Source organism: Mchenga conophoros, linkage group LG12 (assembly GCF_057382185.1).
Source record: "Mchenga conophoros isolate Kocher_MC1m ecotype Shallow Benthic linkage group LG12, M_conophoros_male_GT1.1, whole genome shotgun sequence".
Lineage (NCBI taxonomy): Eukaryota > Metazoa > Chordata > Actinopteri > Cichliformes > Cichlidae > Mchenga > Mchenga conophoros.
The window spans coordinates 12,984,731-13,001,986 of record NC_140537.1 but is presented as its reverse complement, the minus strand read 5'-3'; the positions used below and the strand labels follow the sequence as shown (position 1 = coordinate 13,001,986).

The 17,256-nt window shown below is 41.3% G+C and overlaps 1 protein-coding gene across 1 annotated transcript; it reads left to right on the top strand.

The window, feature by feature from the left end:
* Positions 1-6,120: 6,120 nt before the first annotated feature.
* adamts13 (ADAM metallopeptidase with thrombospondin type 1 motif, 13) lies at positions 6,121-17,014 on the top strand. Its single transcript, XM_085293780.1, has 29 exons — positions 6,121-6,285; positions 6,576-6,636; positions 6,756-6,889; positions 7,179-7,262; positions 7,499-7,623; positions 7,718-7,864; positions 8,374-8,508; positions 8,720-8,870; positions 8,958-9,062; positions 9,136-9,287; positions 9,377-9,440; positions 9,771-9,897; positions 9,986-10,134; positions 10,220-10,340; positions 10,551-10,631; positions 10,708-10,889; positions 10,974-11,130; positions 11,853-11,982; positions 12,060-12,239; positions 12,327-12,525; positions 12,605-12,707; positions 12,785-12,914; positions 13,013-13,189; positions 13,277-13,481; positions 13,667-13,976; positions 14,063-14,206; positions 14,296-14,475; positions 16,336-16,511; positions 16,616-17,014. The coding sequence occupies exons 1-29, from the start codon at positions 6,208-6,210 to the stop codon at positions 16,769-16,771; spliced, it is 4,143 nt and encodes a 1,380-aa protein (XP_085149906.1). The 5' UTR covers positions 6,121-6,207; the 3' UTR covers positions 16,772-17,014.
* Positions 17,015-17,256: the final 242 nt, after the last annotated feature.

Sequence of the window (17,256 nt, the reverse complement as noted above, 5' to 3'; positions counted from 1 at the left end):
AGTTCCTTAAGTAAAGGGGCTAAAACGATTCAGAATAATCTAACTTTTAGTCCTTCGTCGGGGTCAGTCAAGGTTGAGCAACACTACAAGTCCCACAATGCCATTGAAGGCAGTCCTGCGTTTGAGGTAAAATTCCAAATTTACATGATATCTGATTTACAGCGTTTGGCCTAAATAACTACCGTTAATAACACTGGTTTGTACAAAGATCACTTTTTAAGTGTGAAGTAAAGAAAGGTTTATTTTTTTCTATTTATTTATTTATTGCTATGTTTAAAAGCTACAAAGTAATCCACTTCCATATCTGCACTTGTTTAAACTTTTCAGTATTCTCACACCAAACCAAATAACACAGAAATGATTAGCATTTGTTAATGGCGTTTCTCATTAACACATCATACATATTCAATGACTTATTAAAAAAAACAAACACCTAAAATCAATGGCATTTTAAATACAAGCTATTTTCAATGATTTCAAATGTCAGCAGCAGAGCAGCCCATACTCAAAAAAAGATCACCTGCCTCTTTTGCTCTCTCTGTTCTCTCTCTTTCCTCCATTAATAGTGAATTATCACGCTTAATGTTAATGGTTGAAAACAAGGCAGGTAGCCAAGTTACACACTGAAATAGTTTTTGTGTTTCGTGATATGCTTGGTTTCGTTTTTTTAAAGCTTGGTTACAAAACGATAACATCAAGTCATGTTTGGAGAGACTGATCTGCTAGCTTGTTAAAAAGCCCATCTACAGTCTCAAAGCCTCCCTAGGGCAGCAAGCCGTTCAAACAATGGGGTGTGAATAAATGATGTGTGTAAGTGGGTCGTTACATTTTCAGCAAAAGGCTGCTGAATCACTGCTGAGTATGAACTTTAACACTCACAGGCCTTTGGTCAAAATTAAAATAACTTCACCAGAGGGCTTCAGGCATAATCTTCTCTCGCTTACCCAATTCAAGGTCGCAGTTAGGGTTAGGGGAGCCTTTCCCAGTGAGAAGTGGAGTACACCCTGTACTGATGCAGACTGGTATTGTTATTTATTCCTTTCATATCTTAACTGTGAAATGTGTTAAGGGCCACTTACGGAATATTATTCAACCTTTGCCAGGTTCTATAAGGACTTTGTAATGAGTTTCACATAAGCAGACACACACATACACACACTCGACCGTGGAGCTGGAATGCAAGGAGCTTGTCTGGCATCAGGAGCAAGTTAGTTCAGTGTCCTCCCCAAAAACACTACTAGTGTGGAGGGCTCAGGTATCAGAAGTTTATCAAAGCTTATACATAGCTGAATACATGTATATCACTTATGAGTGAGTTATTTTTAGTAACATAAAATGCTGACACTCTGATTCAACCATAGTAAACAAAATGTTGTGGTCAAAGAAAAATACTGTTACTACTGAAAATAGGCTTCGTAAGGTACTATATTAACTTTGTAAGGTAGGGTCAAGTTTTTGACCTTCACAGAGAAAGCCTGGGTTCAAAATCCAGTGAATTATGCTTAATAAAGTTTGCTAAAAATACAAATTTCCGGGCAAAAGGAAAACGTGTCTGCAGACTTGCCCGACTTGTCTGCTTTTCTCAGCAGCACAGTTTTGAAACTGAATACAGACTGGGATGTTTTTATTGCACATCTTCATATATGACTCTAATGATAGATTTGCAGGTCTTGTACACGTCCACAAAAATTAAATTCACAAATTTGACTAGAGAGAGATTGGGAGACATCTGTGTACAGGTTTGCAAATAAAGGTAAAAGCCTCATTATTCATCAAATATTTAGGGAGTAAAGTTTGTTAGCCTTGGGGGTAGGGATGTGCATGATTTTCTAATATTAGTCACTGAGCTACAAAAAAAAAAGAAAAGGTTATCTTTTTTTTTTGTGGTTATAATATGATGGATGATTTTGGAAGAATGCCCATCCCTTCTTGGCAACCACGCTATTGACTGTATTTAAAAAGTGGGCTTGGTTTCCGGGTCTGAAAAATGATACGTAAAAAGTGAAAGGGGGTTGGGGGTCGTTTTGTTACCAAAACAAGAAAGATTTCAGTAATCTCTGTGGGAAATACAAACCTTCAGTAGCTTGATCTATGAGCCCAGCAAATACTTTCCTAATGAGTTTTATGGTCTCAGTGGCTAGTTTGTTAAACACAGCATGATGTTCATTCTAGAAATGATGCTCTCTGTTAAAACACAGCAATAAAGCAGCATTTGCCTTGGGGCAGGCCTACCTTGTGATTGGTAATTTCTTACCCTACGAGGGGACCTGTTTGTGGCCACACCCAACTACGGCTGGTTTCAAAATGCTAAGATGCAACTATCACCTCAGCCTTTGGGATGAAACGTTACTAACCAATGGGGGATTTTCTCAGTGGTTGCATACATCTCTTATGTACAGTCTGTGTGTGCAACTCATTTATGTTATTAAAACAAACTGCACAATCCACCCCATTTTTTTAAAGATTGTTCCTTCTTTTCCCAAAATTCATGAAACTCTCTTCTGTTAAATTCCATGCGTCTGACCAAAAGACAAAGAATCCACAATCGAAGGGCTGTGGCAGAAGTAAATAAAACTGAAAGCTTGAGAGTGGGATTGTAAATTGAGACACCATACCAGCAAATTTCAGGTAAGGTGTATCCAAACATAGGCTACTATAATTACTGATCTGGAGATTGCAGGGTCCTGCTGGGAAAGAGCACAAGATGGGAATAAGGGAAAATGATTTCAGATACATACTTGCTAAAAGATGGGGAAAGGAATTTTAATTGGTCTGAAGAAAAAGATTAATGCGCTGCAGTTTCGTGTATTGATTTTTATACTGAAGGACGTGAGGACGAGTCATGTAACCAGAAGGCTCATTTGTATTTTTGCTCTCGATTCCTCTTACTCATGCTCGAGTCCAAACTTTGCAGTCAAACATCTCCATGCGTAGCTTATTAAAATTCAACTCCCCCGAGCATCATGTAAACAGATGTTCAGCTATTGGATTTGTTCATTAACAACTGCCACGCCATCATCCTATAGCCCGATAGGAGCTTTCTGTTAATTCATGGGAGGATTGGATCAAAATGTAGGCTGTCTGACTTGGCCAGCTTAGTATTCAGTATCCTTCCCTGCAGTCCCTTATTGCAGTCAACTGCAGTTACAGTAGCCCCGTAGGAATAGAGAGAACAAGGCTGAGAAATAGAGAAAGAGGCCATGGCAAAAATGGGGCAAATTGCTCTAAGATTTTTTTTATCTTTCTGGATCGTTTAGAACTTTAGAAGCCTTGTTGAGTTTACTAAACTAAAGTCTGCATCTTGTATCAAGTTCAGTCTAAATGCTGTCTTATGTTTGTCTAATTTTAGATCACTATGTTGAAGTTAACTTCAGTAGGTATTGCAGCAGGTAAGGTTTGCATTGTCTGGATCTGTTTGAAAGGCAATTGAATTACCATTGCACCACCCAACTGTATGCTTATACATACAGTATCTGCTTTGTGATATCACAGACTTTTAAACTAGTGTTTTGCTGCTGCTGTCGGCCTTGTGTGATAATTCTTTTTTTGTGCATATCTGTGATGCCACACATTTTAGCTCATAAAACAGTCTCGGTGTAGAAAACTCGAACTCCAGAGCGAGACATGAAAATTCTGCTCCTATAGTCATTTAACTTCCAAACAGGACAACATTACAGAATAATGCATTGATCAAACACCGCTTTACCTCACATCACACCATTATTGAAACACATATTACAAAAGCGCCTCCCCTGAAAATGATTGTTCATAATCACTTGCAGATTATAGCCGTTTATCAGAAACCACACACCACGATCATTAAGGCATCACCATCAGCAGCACAGTGGCATCATTAAATGCCGGCGCAACGTCGGCATCCCTGCGATATGCTGACATATGCTAAAACAGCTGGGGGGCTCCTGGAAGAAATGCCACGGCCAGGAAAATGACTGCACATTTCAAGTTTCAGCACCCTCCGTATTGCCTTGAAAACACTGGAAAGCTATCATATCAGGGCTGACAGTATAGCATCAACACAATATTTGTCTTAATTAGCAGATGGAACACTGAAAGGGAGGAGAAACTCCACCAGCAGGAGGAAATATTCTTAGGTTTACAGATTTTCCAGAGAGAGAGAGACACCCATGCATAAATTGAGGAAATAAATGTTCAGAGGAACGTCAGTATGTTTGAAAAACAGATGTTACAGGGCCATTCTGCTGGTACTTTTATGCATGAAGGTAACTTTGATTCAGCATCTGATACATCACTGTGACAATTTTATAAATAGTCCAGTACTTAAGTCTGAACAGAAATGCAGCTTTACTGAGACATGAAAGGTGTGCTATATTTATGCGAGGACTTCTGCTTATAGTTACAGCTGATAACTTGCAGAAAAAAGTCAGGTCAGAAGATTCTGTTCAATCATCCACTAAAACTAACATACTTGATCTGCCATCAGTGCTTTTCCCCAACATAAAGTTTTGGTGATGGACTGTCATAAAGAGGCAGGTGAACATTTCTGTTGTTTTTGTTGTTGTTGCACACACACAAATCTTTGCGACTCTGTGACAGATGGATGGAATGACAAAGAGCAGCAGATGAGCGACAATCCTTTTATGTACAAGCCAGAGCCACTCTACTTAAATGCATCTCAAAATTAAACACTGCGAGGCTGGACTTCACAGTGAAAAAAACCCAGTTTACCAAATGTCTTTCCAAAATGTCGTAATGCGTGACATGCAGTTTTACATGACTTTAATATAGTTTCTAGCAATAAGATAACTACAAATGGGGCACAAAGTGATCTAACAGAGATTACTTTCTATGAATATTTTTCAAGCCATAAACAGCTTCCTCCTTCCTCAGTAATTACAACCAAACAAAATTTTCCTGAGGCTTCATCTGCTGTGCCCACTTGTGTATCCCATATGGCTAGATATATATAATTTAGGACATCATGAATATACAATTCATGCCCTCCTCAGAGTGAGCAGGCATGAGACTCCGACGACGCTCATCACAGTCTGTTGTGCTCGGCAAATCTAGCATGGCATTGAGGTTTTAGTGGAGCAGCAACGCTGGTGTAATGCTTGTGACACCCAGCTGTTAATTCAGACTGACAACAGGCAGATATCTGGCCGACTAATGGCAGATGGGGCTTGAATCCTAGCTTTGCAGAGATAAACTATACCCCCAGAGGAAGGAAGGGGATGGAGAGGAACAGAGAGAGCGAGTGAGAGAGGAAGAGGGTCAAATGCTATTTCCACAACATTTCGGAGTTTATGTAAGGCGTGGAATACATTCTGGTTATACTTGAATCTTTTTCATAGCAGGATGAGAAACCAGCGTTGTGTTAAAAGTCAGATGGAATCTGATAAGTTCATTGCTACTGTATTCATGTCATCAAAGGAATATCAAAGCATAAAGTTATATTTAAAATGGCTTTCCTCCACCAAGTGTTAAAAAAAAGCACTAAAAATAGTTGGAGAGAAGAAAGTCTTTCTTCTGACCTAATTTAAACTGTAAAGGAAATTAATTATAGCCACAGACCAAAGTTATTAGATCGTCTAATGTTGCTTAAATTGAGCTGTTTTATTGCTTACACTCTGAATCTTCGGCCCTTACAAATAAGCAGCTTAACGCTGGTTTCATCTCTGTCGTGAACATGAGGGATGTTAGTTTGTTACACTCTTGTGGAGTAGCTCCTGCTCTCTCCCCCCGTTACTTTCATTTCATCCACAGGATCATGTGTGCCCTCTAATGGCTACAACGGGTAACAAACTTCACAATCACTTGTAACAAATTCAGCACAATTCATTTGTTGTCTGGGAAAGGCCCATAAATATGGTGGGGTGTCTAAAGTTGGACTTTTGGTTTCTAAATAAAGCAAGGAAGCTGCCATCACTGCAAATACAAAAACTCTCGGTGGGTCGTCATAGCTTTTATCACTCAGTGACCAAAGGCAAGAAATGACACATATTAGTCATAGCACACGCTGAGAGAGCCAACCAATAAGAGCTGTCCTCTTGGTCTCCAACCCCCCAAAAAAACAGCAAATGACGCGTGATGCTCATCAACTTTGTCCCTACTGTTTACATAAACGCATACTCACAGACTCTTGGCTCTGTCCTGCCTGAGTAGGAGGATCACATATTGTCCTGGTGTTAAAGCGGAGCAGGTACACACACAGGAAGAAGGAGAAACATGGTTTTTATGACTCTGTTCTGTCTGCTGCTGCTGCGGCCTGGCTTAAGCGCACTAATGATTTCTCCATTGGAAAAGGTAGGTGGAAAGCTGCGGGTGAACAGGAGCACTGCGGTTAGTCATTCCACTGCTCGGAACTTCTGCAAAGTACATTGAACTCTTCAACTTTAAGCTGTTTATCATCCTGCGAAAAACCCACAAGTTACAGAGAGTCCTAACTTTGGTTATTGGATTTACATGCATACTGCTAACAAGCAATTAGCAGTATTTTCATGGTTTTTTTTGGTGTTTGACTCAGATGTCTAAATCTAGTTACATAGCATTAATTTCACTACTAGATGTAAACAAAGTTTTGTTCCTTTCAAAAGCCTTTTCATCACTCGACCAGTCCAAGAGTACTTTCCTATCCAGGTTCTTCTCATTCCACAGGTATGTGTGTCAATGGAAGCTTGAAAATACAACAAAATGAGAAAAAAAGTATATACACAACCACTGGCACACAGACAGGTTATCATTCTGTGTCTGCACTGTTTTCTTCTTGGTCGCAGTAAGTGAGCGACTGCGTCGGTCAGCTGTGATGCCTGATATCACCCATCTGGAGCTACTGGTAGTGGTGGGGCCTGATGTCCAGCAGGTCCACAGGCAGGACACAGAAAGATACATCCTCACCAACCTCAACATTGTAAGCCTGATCGCACACATGCAAAAGAAGTTAGAACTAGTGGATGGGAATGTTTACTGGAACAATCCGTAAATGGAGCTGTGAGGATGATATAGGGAGGAATCAGCAGATAATGAAAGAGGTGTTAAAAGCAATAAGTCAGAGACAGTAATGCGTTCTGAAGTTGTACCGTGTCTGCTGAATTCTTTCCATAGTCTGGCCTGGTGTAAGTGCTCCGCAATTCTATAGTCCCAATACACTGAAAGTGATGAAATATAGTAATTGGACTTATATTTCAATTTCCACCCAGGCCTCAGAGCTGTTGAGAGACATTACGCTGGGTGCCAACATGAGGGTGCACCTGGTCCGCATGATCATCCTGTCAGAGCCAGAGGTAAGTGGCTTTCTGTTATGACTCCAGCTCATTATAGTTAAGTCACAAATGACCAAATATTAGATATAGCTTTTTAGCACAATAATCTGAAGTCCTACAGTGCTTGTGTAAGCTATTGTCACATCTATAGCTTATTAAGCTGCTGCTATCCATAGTGACTCTGAATGTGAGCAACATGATTAAAAGTTTCAGTGCAAAGTACTTTAATTCTCTTGTTACATTTGACCATGTTTTAGCCAGAGATCCAGCTGTCTACCAACATCACTTCTTCTCTCAGAAGTGTGTGTGACTGGGGCAGAAGGATTAACCCTTCAAATGACACGGACCCGCTACATGCAGATCTTCTACTGTACATTACAAGGTATGTTAACTGTCTGTATCTGGTTATAAGAGGATGTTTTATTATCTTGCAGATGAGCAAAATGATTTTTTTTTTGCTTTACCATCACAATCAGGTATGACCTGGTGTTACCTGATGGAAACAAGCAGGTCAGGGGAGTAACACAGCTCGGTGGGGCTTGCTCCAGTGACTGGAGCTGTGTGATTACAGAGGACACTGGCTTTGACCTGGGAATCACCATCGCTCATGAAATTGGCCACAGGTAAAAGGGATAATCCACGGGACCTAAAATGTATACTTTAGTTTACAGCTGTGTCTAATTTGGGGCATTCCTTATTATTTCTGTCATTTTGAAATTATCAAACAGTATAATTCAGTTTAATTGCTTTTTCCCCCCCCTTAAGTGAGTTTTTCTTTCTATTTTCAGTCAGAGATAAATTTTTGTCTATACAGGAAATGTTTTCAATGTTTCCAAGAAATTCTTCACAAATCACAGACCCATAAAAAAAAGCTTTAATTGTACTGTGCAGTTTAATTCAGCTCATAACACTCACTATAGTCACCATACTGGACCGTGATTGACAGTTTAAATGGTGCTTTACATGCTTCAAGACTGTTTTACCGTAATTGTTTGCTCTGGTATTCTTGGCAATTTAAAATACCTTTAAATGTCACCAGCCAGGGAATGTCATCTTTTAACAACCGCATGCTCACAGCATCCTACACTATGGTTACTTTAACATCTTTTATGCTTGATTGTATTTCATCCAGCTTTGGAATCAACCATGACGGAGTAGGAAACACCTGCAGCAGGAGTGGGTTCATGATGGCCTCTGACGGAGGCTACAACAGTGTGGATTTGACCTGGTCTCCCTGCAGCAGACAGCAGCTTCTTACTTTCTTCAGGTGGGCCAACCTGTTCACAGCAGCTGTGCAAGAAATGCCATTCATTTATCATGCACATCTGGCACTACTGAATATGGTATTTACTCTTAAGTCGTGTCTTCATATCTGCCACAGAGGTTGATCCTTAAAACGTAATTTATATTAAGTCTTCAGTCTTTCAGCGCAATATAATGTCAGCGCTTTGGGTTTTCTCATCTGTTGGTATTCTCAGTGAAGGGAAGGCGGAATGTGTAAAAGATCTCCCTGCAATGGAAGGATCCCTGCAAGACTGGAAGCCAGGGCTCTACTATGGCGTGGATGACCAGTGTCGTATAGCTTTTGGTAGCACTGCGAAAGCCTGCTCTTTCACCAATAATGACCTGGTATGTCACAGTCTTCATGGCACAGGATGGGAAATTGACATTACCACATTTTCAGTTTGTTAACAACCTTTTTCTCCTTTCCATCAGCCAGCTTGTCGTTTTCTGTCTTGCCACGTCAATCTAGACGACAATAGCTCCTGCAAACGCCTCCTAGTGCCACTTCTGGATGGGACAGAGTGTGGTCCTAATCAGGTACAGCTCTGCAGGCACCAGAGAGTCATCAAACAGTAGTGTGTTTTTCACGGGATGCAATCCTCTCTTCTAGTGGTGTCTAAAGGGGCGCTGTGTGTCTCCAGATGATCTCAGCTCCCCTGATGTGGTTCACGGCTCCTGGTCTGGCTGGTCTGAGTTTTCTTCCTGCTCGAGGACGTGTGGTGGCGGTGTCGCACTTCGTACGCGGCAATGTAACAACCCAAGGTTAACAAATGGATGCGTCAGTAAAAACATGTTGCTGAACTTCTTCTTAAGAACATGTGGGATTTTGGTGTGTCACCTCTAATTTTCAGACCTGCGTTTGGAGGGAATGATTGTGAGGGCCCAGATATCGAGGCTGAACTTTGTAACCAGCAAGTAAGTACTTACCGGCTATGTTTACATTGGGCCTCCATACAATAGGTCAATATTGTTTAATCAATGGAACATTGGACCCAAAATCATTCCCAGCTTTGAATGAGCTTTTCTTAGTAGTTTGCAGCCCATAATTTCAACAGAAATGATTAAATGTCTTAGAATTACGAGAAAATAAGTCATGCACATGTGAAAATAAGAGCATGGGACAAATCAGCTATTCTTCAAATTCAGTTTACTGCCAGAGTATCCTTACTGTAATTTGGGCTTGGCAGTGTAAACTTGACTTATTAGGAGAAAATAACACTTTTCTTACCATCTACCTTATTGCAGCCCTGTGAGCGCACTCAACTTAATTTCATGGCAGAGCAGTGCTCCCAAACAGATAACCACCCCCTCTACCTGCCACCAAACAGTGCTTCCTTCTACACATGGATTCCTGCATTAGGCTTTACACAGGGTAGGTCTAAGCAAACTTGATTTTTTTTCTTTAGAGCAAAATGTGAAAAATGTGTACACCTAACATTTCTTATTCTTATCCTAACCAGGGGATGAACAGTGCAGATATATGTGCCAGTCAGATGGAGAAAACTTCATAGTGAGCCGTGGCTCTCAGTTTGTGGATGGTACTCGCTGTGAGACAGACAGCCCTCCTCCATTCGGCGCTACAGCAGCTTGTCTAAGAGGCAGATGCCAGGTAGGGATGGGTTAATGAGGCTAAATATATCAGGGATCAAATGCCATATCCCTCTTTCTGTGATCTTTCTTTTGTCTCTGATCAGCTGTTTGGCTGTGATGGTGTCCTGCACTCTGGAAAAGTACGGGATATCTGTGGGGTGTGTGGTGGAAATGGGTCTTCCTGCAGGTTGATATCTGACTCCTACAGTGGTGGTCAGGCCAGAGGTAACAAACTGAGTGCCATTAATTTAAGTTATTTGTAAAGCAAATATGATGTTTTCCTGCTTTTTTCCCTGTTGTACATAAGCAAATTTAATGCTTTTGGGGTGTGAAAGGTTTTTTTTCTTTACTAGTTTGAAAAGAATAATTGATGGCATTAATAACTGCTGTATTATCGTGCATCAGTTATAAATCAGTGATTTATTTTTGTTTCAGAGTACATCACCTTTGTCTCGGTGCCAGTGAATGCCACACAGGTTCATATTATCAACAGGGCACCTCTCTTCACTCATATGGGTGAGTGGCATAACTGGACAGGAGATTTACATTTCTATAAGACAACCTTAACAGGATTAAAACTTTGCATCCACAGCTGTAAAGACTGGGGAGACGTACATTGTGTCTGGAATGGGCAGCATGGCTCTGAATATGACCCACCCTTCCCCGCTGGATGAAAACCGCCTGGAGTACCGAATCCATCTAACACCTGACCTTTTGCCTGAGATGGAGGAGCTGCTCGTGCCTGGGCCTCTGCAAAAGGAGATAAAAGTACAGGTCAGGCGAGGAAATCTTACTAAACTGTTCACGTGGCTTTGTGCAACAGTTATAGTGATTTTGTTTTGTTTTTTCTCACTGTAGATCTATCGCAAATATGGAAAAGAATATGGAGAAAAAACAAATCCAAACATTAGCTACCAGTTCTATGTGCCTACCAGAAACAGCAGCCAAATGGATGTGTTACCCAAAGGCAAATGGTCTGTTTTCCCAACACCCTGCTCTGTATCTTGTGGATCAGGTAAGTAACTTAACGAAGAAAGTGACAAAAAAAATACTGTTGATGACGGGGATCATTTGAGACCTTGAGAGACCGTGTAGTGTTTGCTTTTTTGTTTGGGAAACAGATGTCTTTTGCAAGTAAAATGCCATATTGAAAGCATTTGTATAATAGTGTTTAGCAGTGGCTGTCAAACTCTGGTGTGCGCTGCCTACTGAGAGCTTAGATTATTGGGGAAAACAATGAAGTGGAACTAAGTTGAATGAAAATCATTTAGTTGGCAACATAAATAAAAAGGAAGCTAACACTATCATAGCAATCTTTACTTGACTAAAGTTCATATTTTGTTGCTAAAGAGTGACAAAAAGTGTACCAGTCTCTGGTGCAATGTTAACAGCACATCCCAATTCTTCTACATGATAAAGAGATTATGCTGTAGTAAATTAAAGAATACAGGCCCAGACTGTCTTGTTAATTTACAGATAATGTCCTACTTGTTTATTTTACTGTGAATTTTTCTGTCATTTAATTGTTTATCTGCTATTTCACTACTTTGGTGTAGCATGAAGGCTGTGGGGGAGGTCTTTATAAGTAGGAAAAGTTGTAAAATTCATGAAAATACAGTTAGAAGTCCATAATTTACACCCTTATGTTTGATACCTGATGTAGACTATAGGAGGCTACAACTGTTAAATCCAAGGTCTTGTAAACATTTGCGTCTTCCACCTTTCACCCCTCAACAGGTGTTCGGAGGCATGTTTATATTTGTGCAGATGAAGAGACCAGCAAACCTTTGGAGGAACATGACTGTTCAACACCCCGTCCAACCACACTGCTCTACACAACCTGTAATCTTGCACCCTGTCCCCCCAGGTTGGGTTCATACTCAGCTTCTTTTGACATACAGTGCTCAGCACAAACTAGCACATGTAAAATGTACTATTTTACAGATGGACTGCAGGGACGTTTGGGCCTTGTAGCGCCTCTTGTGGTGGGGGAGAAAGAGTGCGTCCTGTAAGGTGTGTTCAGAAACATGGATCTGATGTGGTGAAGGTTCCAGATTCCAAATGTCCACCTGATACAGCTCCGCACGCTATTGAAAAATGTAACCTGCAGCACTGTCCTGCCAGGTATGACATCTGCAATGTAATGCTGATTATTAGATTCACAGAGTGTGAACAGTTAACATTGTAAATCTTCGGTCTGTGCGTTTATAGATGGCACGCATCAGAGCCAGGGGATTGTTCGGCAATCTGCGGGCCAGGAGAAGCAAAACAGATTGTAACGTGCATCCGACCTGAAGGTGGCGTGGATGTTGAAGTCGATCAAAGTTTTTGTTCAAAGCAGATTAAACCCCCCGATTCTGTGCCCTGTGTGGTAGACGTGTGTCCCATTGGGTGGGAATCAGACCGAGAGGTAAAATCAACGATAACTTGAACTCCAGTGTTCTTTAAGAATGTGAAACATCTCTACAATTGTTGTCTTTCTTGACCAGGAACAACCCAGTCTAAAGTCTGATTTGTTACCACGCTCTAGTCAGCCTCGTGTGTATGTGTGGAGCCCTGTTATTAGCCCGTGTTCAAAGACCTGCGGCAATGGTAAGTCCTCCCTTAGTCAGAAACAGTGCTGTCTACTCAGATGTAGTAACTCAAAGCCCACTGATTATGTGCTGTAGGAACTCTGCAGGTGTGGTTTTCTTGTGTGGACCATCAAACCACACTGGGAGTGCCTGACTTCCACTGTGATGCCTCTACTAAACCTCATCCCAAGTCTGAGATATGCAGCACTTTACCCTGCCCTCCTATGTGAGACACTGTAGTAACCATAGAGATGTGTAGAAAGTAGGATGCAGATTTGAAATAAATGTTTTAAAATTACAGAATATTTTTCTTGTAACAACCAGGTGGCGCTCTAAGCAAGGAGTCTGCAGTGTTACGTGTGGAGGAGGGGTAGCAAACAGGGTGCTGTACTGTGCTCGGGAAGCAGAAGGGGAGGAGGTGGTTGTGGAAGATTCGGAGTGCAGTAACTTTCCCAAGCCCACAGCAGTGGTATCATGTAACACTCACAGCTGCCCAGCAAGGTGAAGATCACACAAAATGCAAACCTGAAATCGATTTCTGCAACAGCAAAAAAAATAATGAACTCCCCACCACTGTCACTTGGCCAGGTGGAAGGTATTCAGGACGTTACCCTGCTCAGTCTCCTGTGACCTAGGTGTAGCTCAGAGGGTTGTGTCTTGTGTCCAGTTTATCCACGGCAAGGAGAGCATGGTGGCAGAGGAAAACTGCCATGCAGCTGTCAAACCAGCCATCACAGTGCCCTGCTTGGTGCAAGTCTGCACCTTTAGGTGGGAGGTGAAGCCGTGGAGCCAGGTACGTCACAAGATGGGGATGGCTATTAGATAGAAATGGGATGAAATAATCTCTTTTGAACCTGTTTTTTTTCTCCCGTCCACTCCTTCGCTGAATACCGAAGCAGTGGACACTGATGTCTCATTAAGCATGATATTGCTAACATTGTGAAATTTCCTTGTCATAAGTGTTGTGTTTCTCTCAAGTGTTCAGTATCCTGTGGCTACGGTATCCAATCCAGAGCTGTGTCCTGCATGGGCCCCTCTAAGCCAGAGCCCCTCAGCCCCCTGATTTGCATGCACATGCCCAAGCCAATCACCATCCAGGGCTGCTACACGGGCAGCTGCAGAGATGTGCCATCCACATCAGATAAACCCACTCCTCTGCATTCCACTCTAAGCCCTAAAAACATATCACAGCCAAGCATACGCCAACTTTCTCCTAGTCCAACAGAGGCCTTCACCATCCCAGTGACCCCAGTGGCTGCCACAACACTCACTCCAACCCATAAATCAAGTCAGTAGACATAAATACTTTAAGAGCTCATGAAGAACCGAAGGAAAAGCATTATTATTAATATTATAACATCTGCTCCTGTCTAGGTGCATGTGGACAGCTACTGCTGGAGGAATCAGGCACAGTGGATTTAACTGATGTGACAGATCGCTGTGTGGTATCCATAGGCCGACCCTTGGATGAGGTCATTCACATTAAAGTGGTGTCCAGCTCCCTGGACTGCAGAAAAAGTTGGTTCTATTAATAACACTAATACTGCTACTTTCTGTGCGAAGGCTGCAGCAGCAAAATAAATGCAACTCTGCGTGCGTTTTTACAGAGGAGTACGTGGCATTTTTCGACCGACTGGCATTTATGAGGAAGTGCGCGCATGTGGGAGGTACTGAACTGACCACCAGAACAAATGTCCTGCTGGTGCGCCAAAATCTGCTCACGCCAGGGAGCGGGGTTGTGTTTACGTACAGTTCACAGAAAAATAAGAAGAGGAGCCACCATCAAGGTAAGACGGTGCTTGAACAGAACTAGGAATTTTTTGCAGAAGGAATTTTTTTGCAGAAGGATTGTCAAATATCATGAAAGATAGGATTATGATTAATGAAAGAGCATCCTTCATTTGTTGTTTGAATGGATGCAGCAACAAGTGAATTGAAACTTATTCACTTAAACTGAATTAACAGAGATTTGCAAGCCTGTACACAAGTCTTAAGCCACCCCTCACTACTTGTGCAAAGAAGGTTGTTGTTCGGTAGCGTTTGCATGTGTGTCACTCTCTTTCTACAGGGGGGCACAGCGGGGTCATGTTAGCAATCCATTAGAATTTACGTTACATCCACCAAGATCATCAACTGAAGTTAAAGTTAATAATTTTATTGAAAATTGACAAAAGCCATACAAGTTAGAAAGTATGAGTCTTTGGTGGTGTGCATTGTCGACATATAGAAACTACCATACTAAGATTTAAAATATGTCACATTTGACCTCTGACCTCTCCTTAAAGCTTGATAGATTGATTTGAAGGTCAAAATGATTTAAAACTGCCTTTGTTTACATTGACAACATACGGGTAAATAGGGAAAGATATGTGGGAATTTTAAATATCATGTTACTTTGGACCGCTGACCTCTTCTTCAAGGTCAAATGAGGTCAAACTGTCCAGTCATTAACAAATCAATACCTATTATCCATTACCTACTCTTAAATAACAAAAGCCACTTTGCACTTGATTTTACTTGAATACATTTGTAGTGCAGTATGTTTAAAAAGAATAAAGAAAACTAATTAATACATACAAAATTCATTTACTATTTCCTTAAAAGAAAATACTGCCCAGAGAGTGAGCTGATTGAGGTTGGCACTCTTATTTTCCTTCCAAAGAGTTGGATGTATGTGTAATTTTCAAAAGTCATCATGAGGATAAACTGGAGGAAAGTGGAATCTACTGTTCACTGAAGCCTCATTAGAAATGCTCTCAGTGGAAGAGTGGCTTTCAAGAAGCCATTCTTAAGAAAGGGAAAGATGGAGACAATTTTGAGCTATGCCAGCTTAAACAAGAAATGGACTGATGATCAGTGGCAGCAGGTCTGAATCTAAACCAGAACTATTTAGTTCAACTTATTGTCAGCATGTCAGAGGTCAGCTGAGAGGTGCAACAGTGAATCGTGGATTCACCTCCCCAGAGCTGGGACCTCAACATTATTGAAGCAGTGTGGAATTATTTTGGCAGACAACAGATCAAAACTTCCAAAGAAAAGCTTTGAATTTCCTTCAAGAAGCCTGAAGAACTATTCCTGAAGACTACTTTAAATTAAAAGAAAGCTTGCCTAAGAGGGTTTAGGCTGTGTGGAAGAATAAAGGTAATAATACCAAACCTAATTAGAAATGTACAAGCACTGTTTTATACCTTATATAGTGTATATATTACACGCGTGCATGTTTGCACATCTTCAGTAAATTTTGACACCTATTTCCCCATTTTTCCTAACAAAATATCAAGGAGGTTTGGCTCAAGACTTTTGCACAGTACTGTATGACGCAGTGAGAATACTTCCACAGTCTAACGCAATCATAAACAAAAGCCCTGCAATACATAACGTCAGATGAGAATACTGTAAGTTTTTTACGCTTTTGCCTCGGATAGAGTGAGACTGTTTTAAGATTTCCAGCTATATGGGCTGTTTTGTTCATATCCTTTCCATCCACCATGCAGGTGGGAAGGACGTGATATTCTAGCTATGAACAATCAATTCACAGCTATAATATTCCTTGTAGACAACTGTAAATTTTATTGCAATTGCACTAAACTGCACACAGACTATAGTGATGATAACTTGTTAACCAACGATCCATATTTGCCCCTCAGATTGTGACATTCAGCTGTTCTCCCCCAGCGGTGTGTTTGAGAATCCAATAACGTCCAGCACTAACCACACCTGTCGAGTGCTCATCAACGCCCCTCCCTCAGTGAAGATCAGAATCCAAGCACTACACATAGGATTAGTATTCAACACCACAAACTCCCAGTCTACATACATTATGGTGCGAACAAGCTCTCTAACATGTGTTGGTTCAATATGCTGTATCTTACAAGGACAAAAAGCGCACGAGTATAACTACTGCAATATGCTTGTTGTGTTATTCAGATCCGGGACATGGATGTCTTAAAGACCAACGTGTTTAAAGGTAACCAGCTGTTTCAGTGGCATGCGTCGGGAAATATGGCTGAGGTTGAATTTCACGGAGACTACCTGCATTCTGAAGGAAGCTTCAGAGCTCGATATTCATTTGTGCGCCTTTGATACCAGATACTGTTTTTGACAATGTTCACTTGTGCTCTGTTGAGAAGAAAGAGTTAAAGGTATAATATGCAGCAGTCATCAGTTATGTGATTTCTATAAACTGAACACAACATTTATATTTGGCCCCTCCTCTCTGGCTCCACAAAGCGAAAGGGAGGAGCGGTGCTCACGCGAGCTGAAAAAGGTGAAAGATGAAAAGGAGCGGTGTTAACAAGAACGAAGCTGTGACTCAAATAGCTGTGAAATGAAATGTTATTTGTGATAACGTGATTGTTTCGCAGCACTTTTCATTCTAAATCACAACTGTGAAGGGAGGTGCTGCATTGCTGGGTTTTGTGGGAATACACCTGAAGCGCATGCTCCATGATGGCTGCTATTGCCTCTGGCTCCGCTCAGACCCCCCGAACAGAAGGACCTCTGCGACTTTTCATGACACGGACAGCGGAGAAGACAGACAGTGACAGTAATGCCCCTCGTTCTGTATT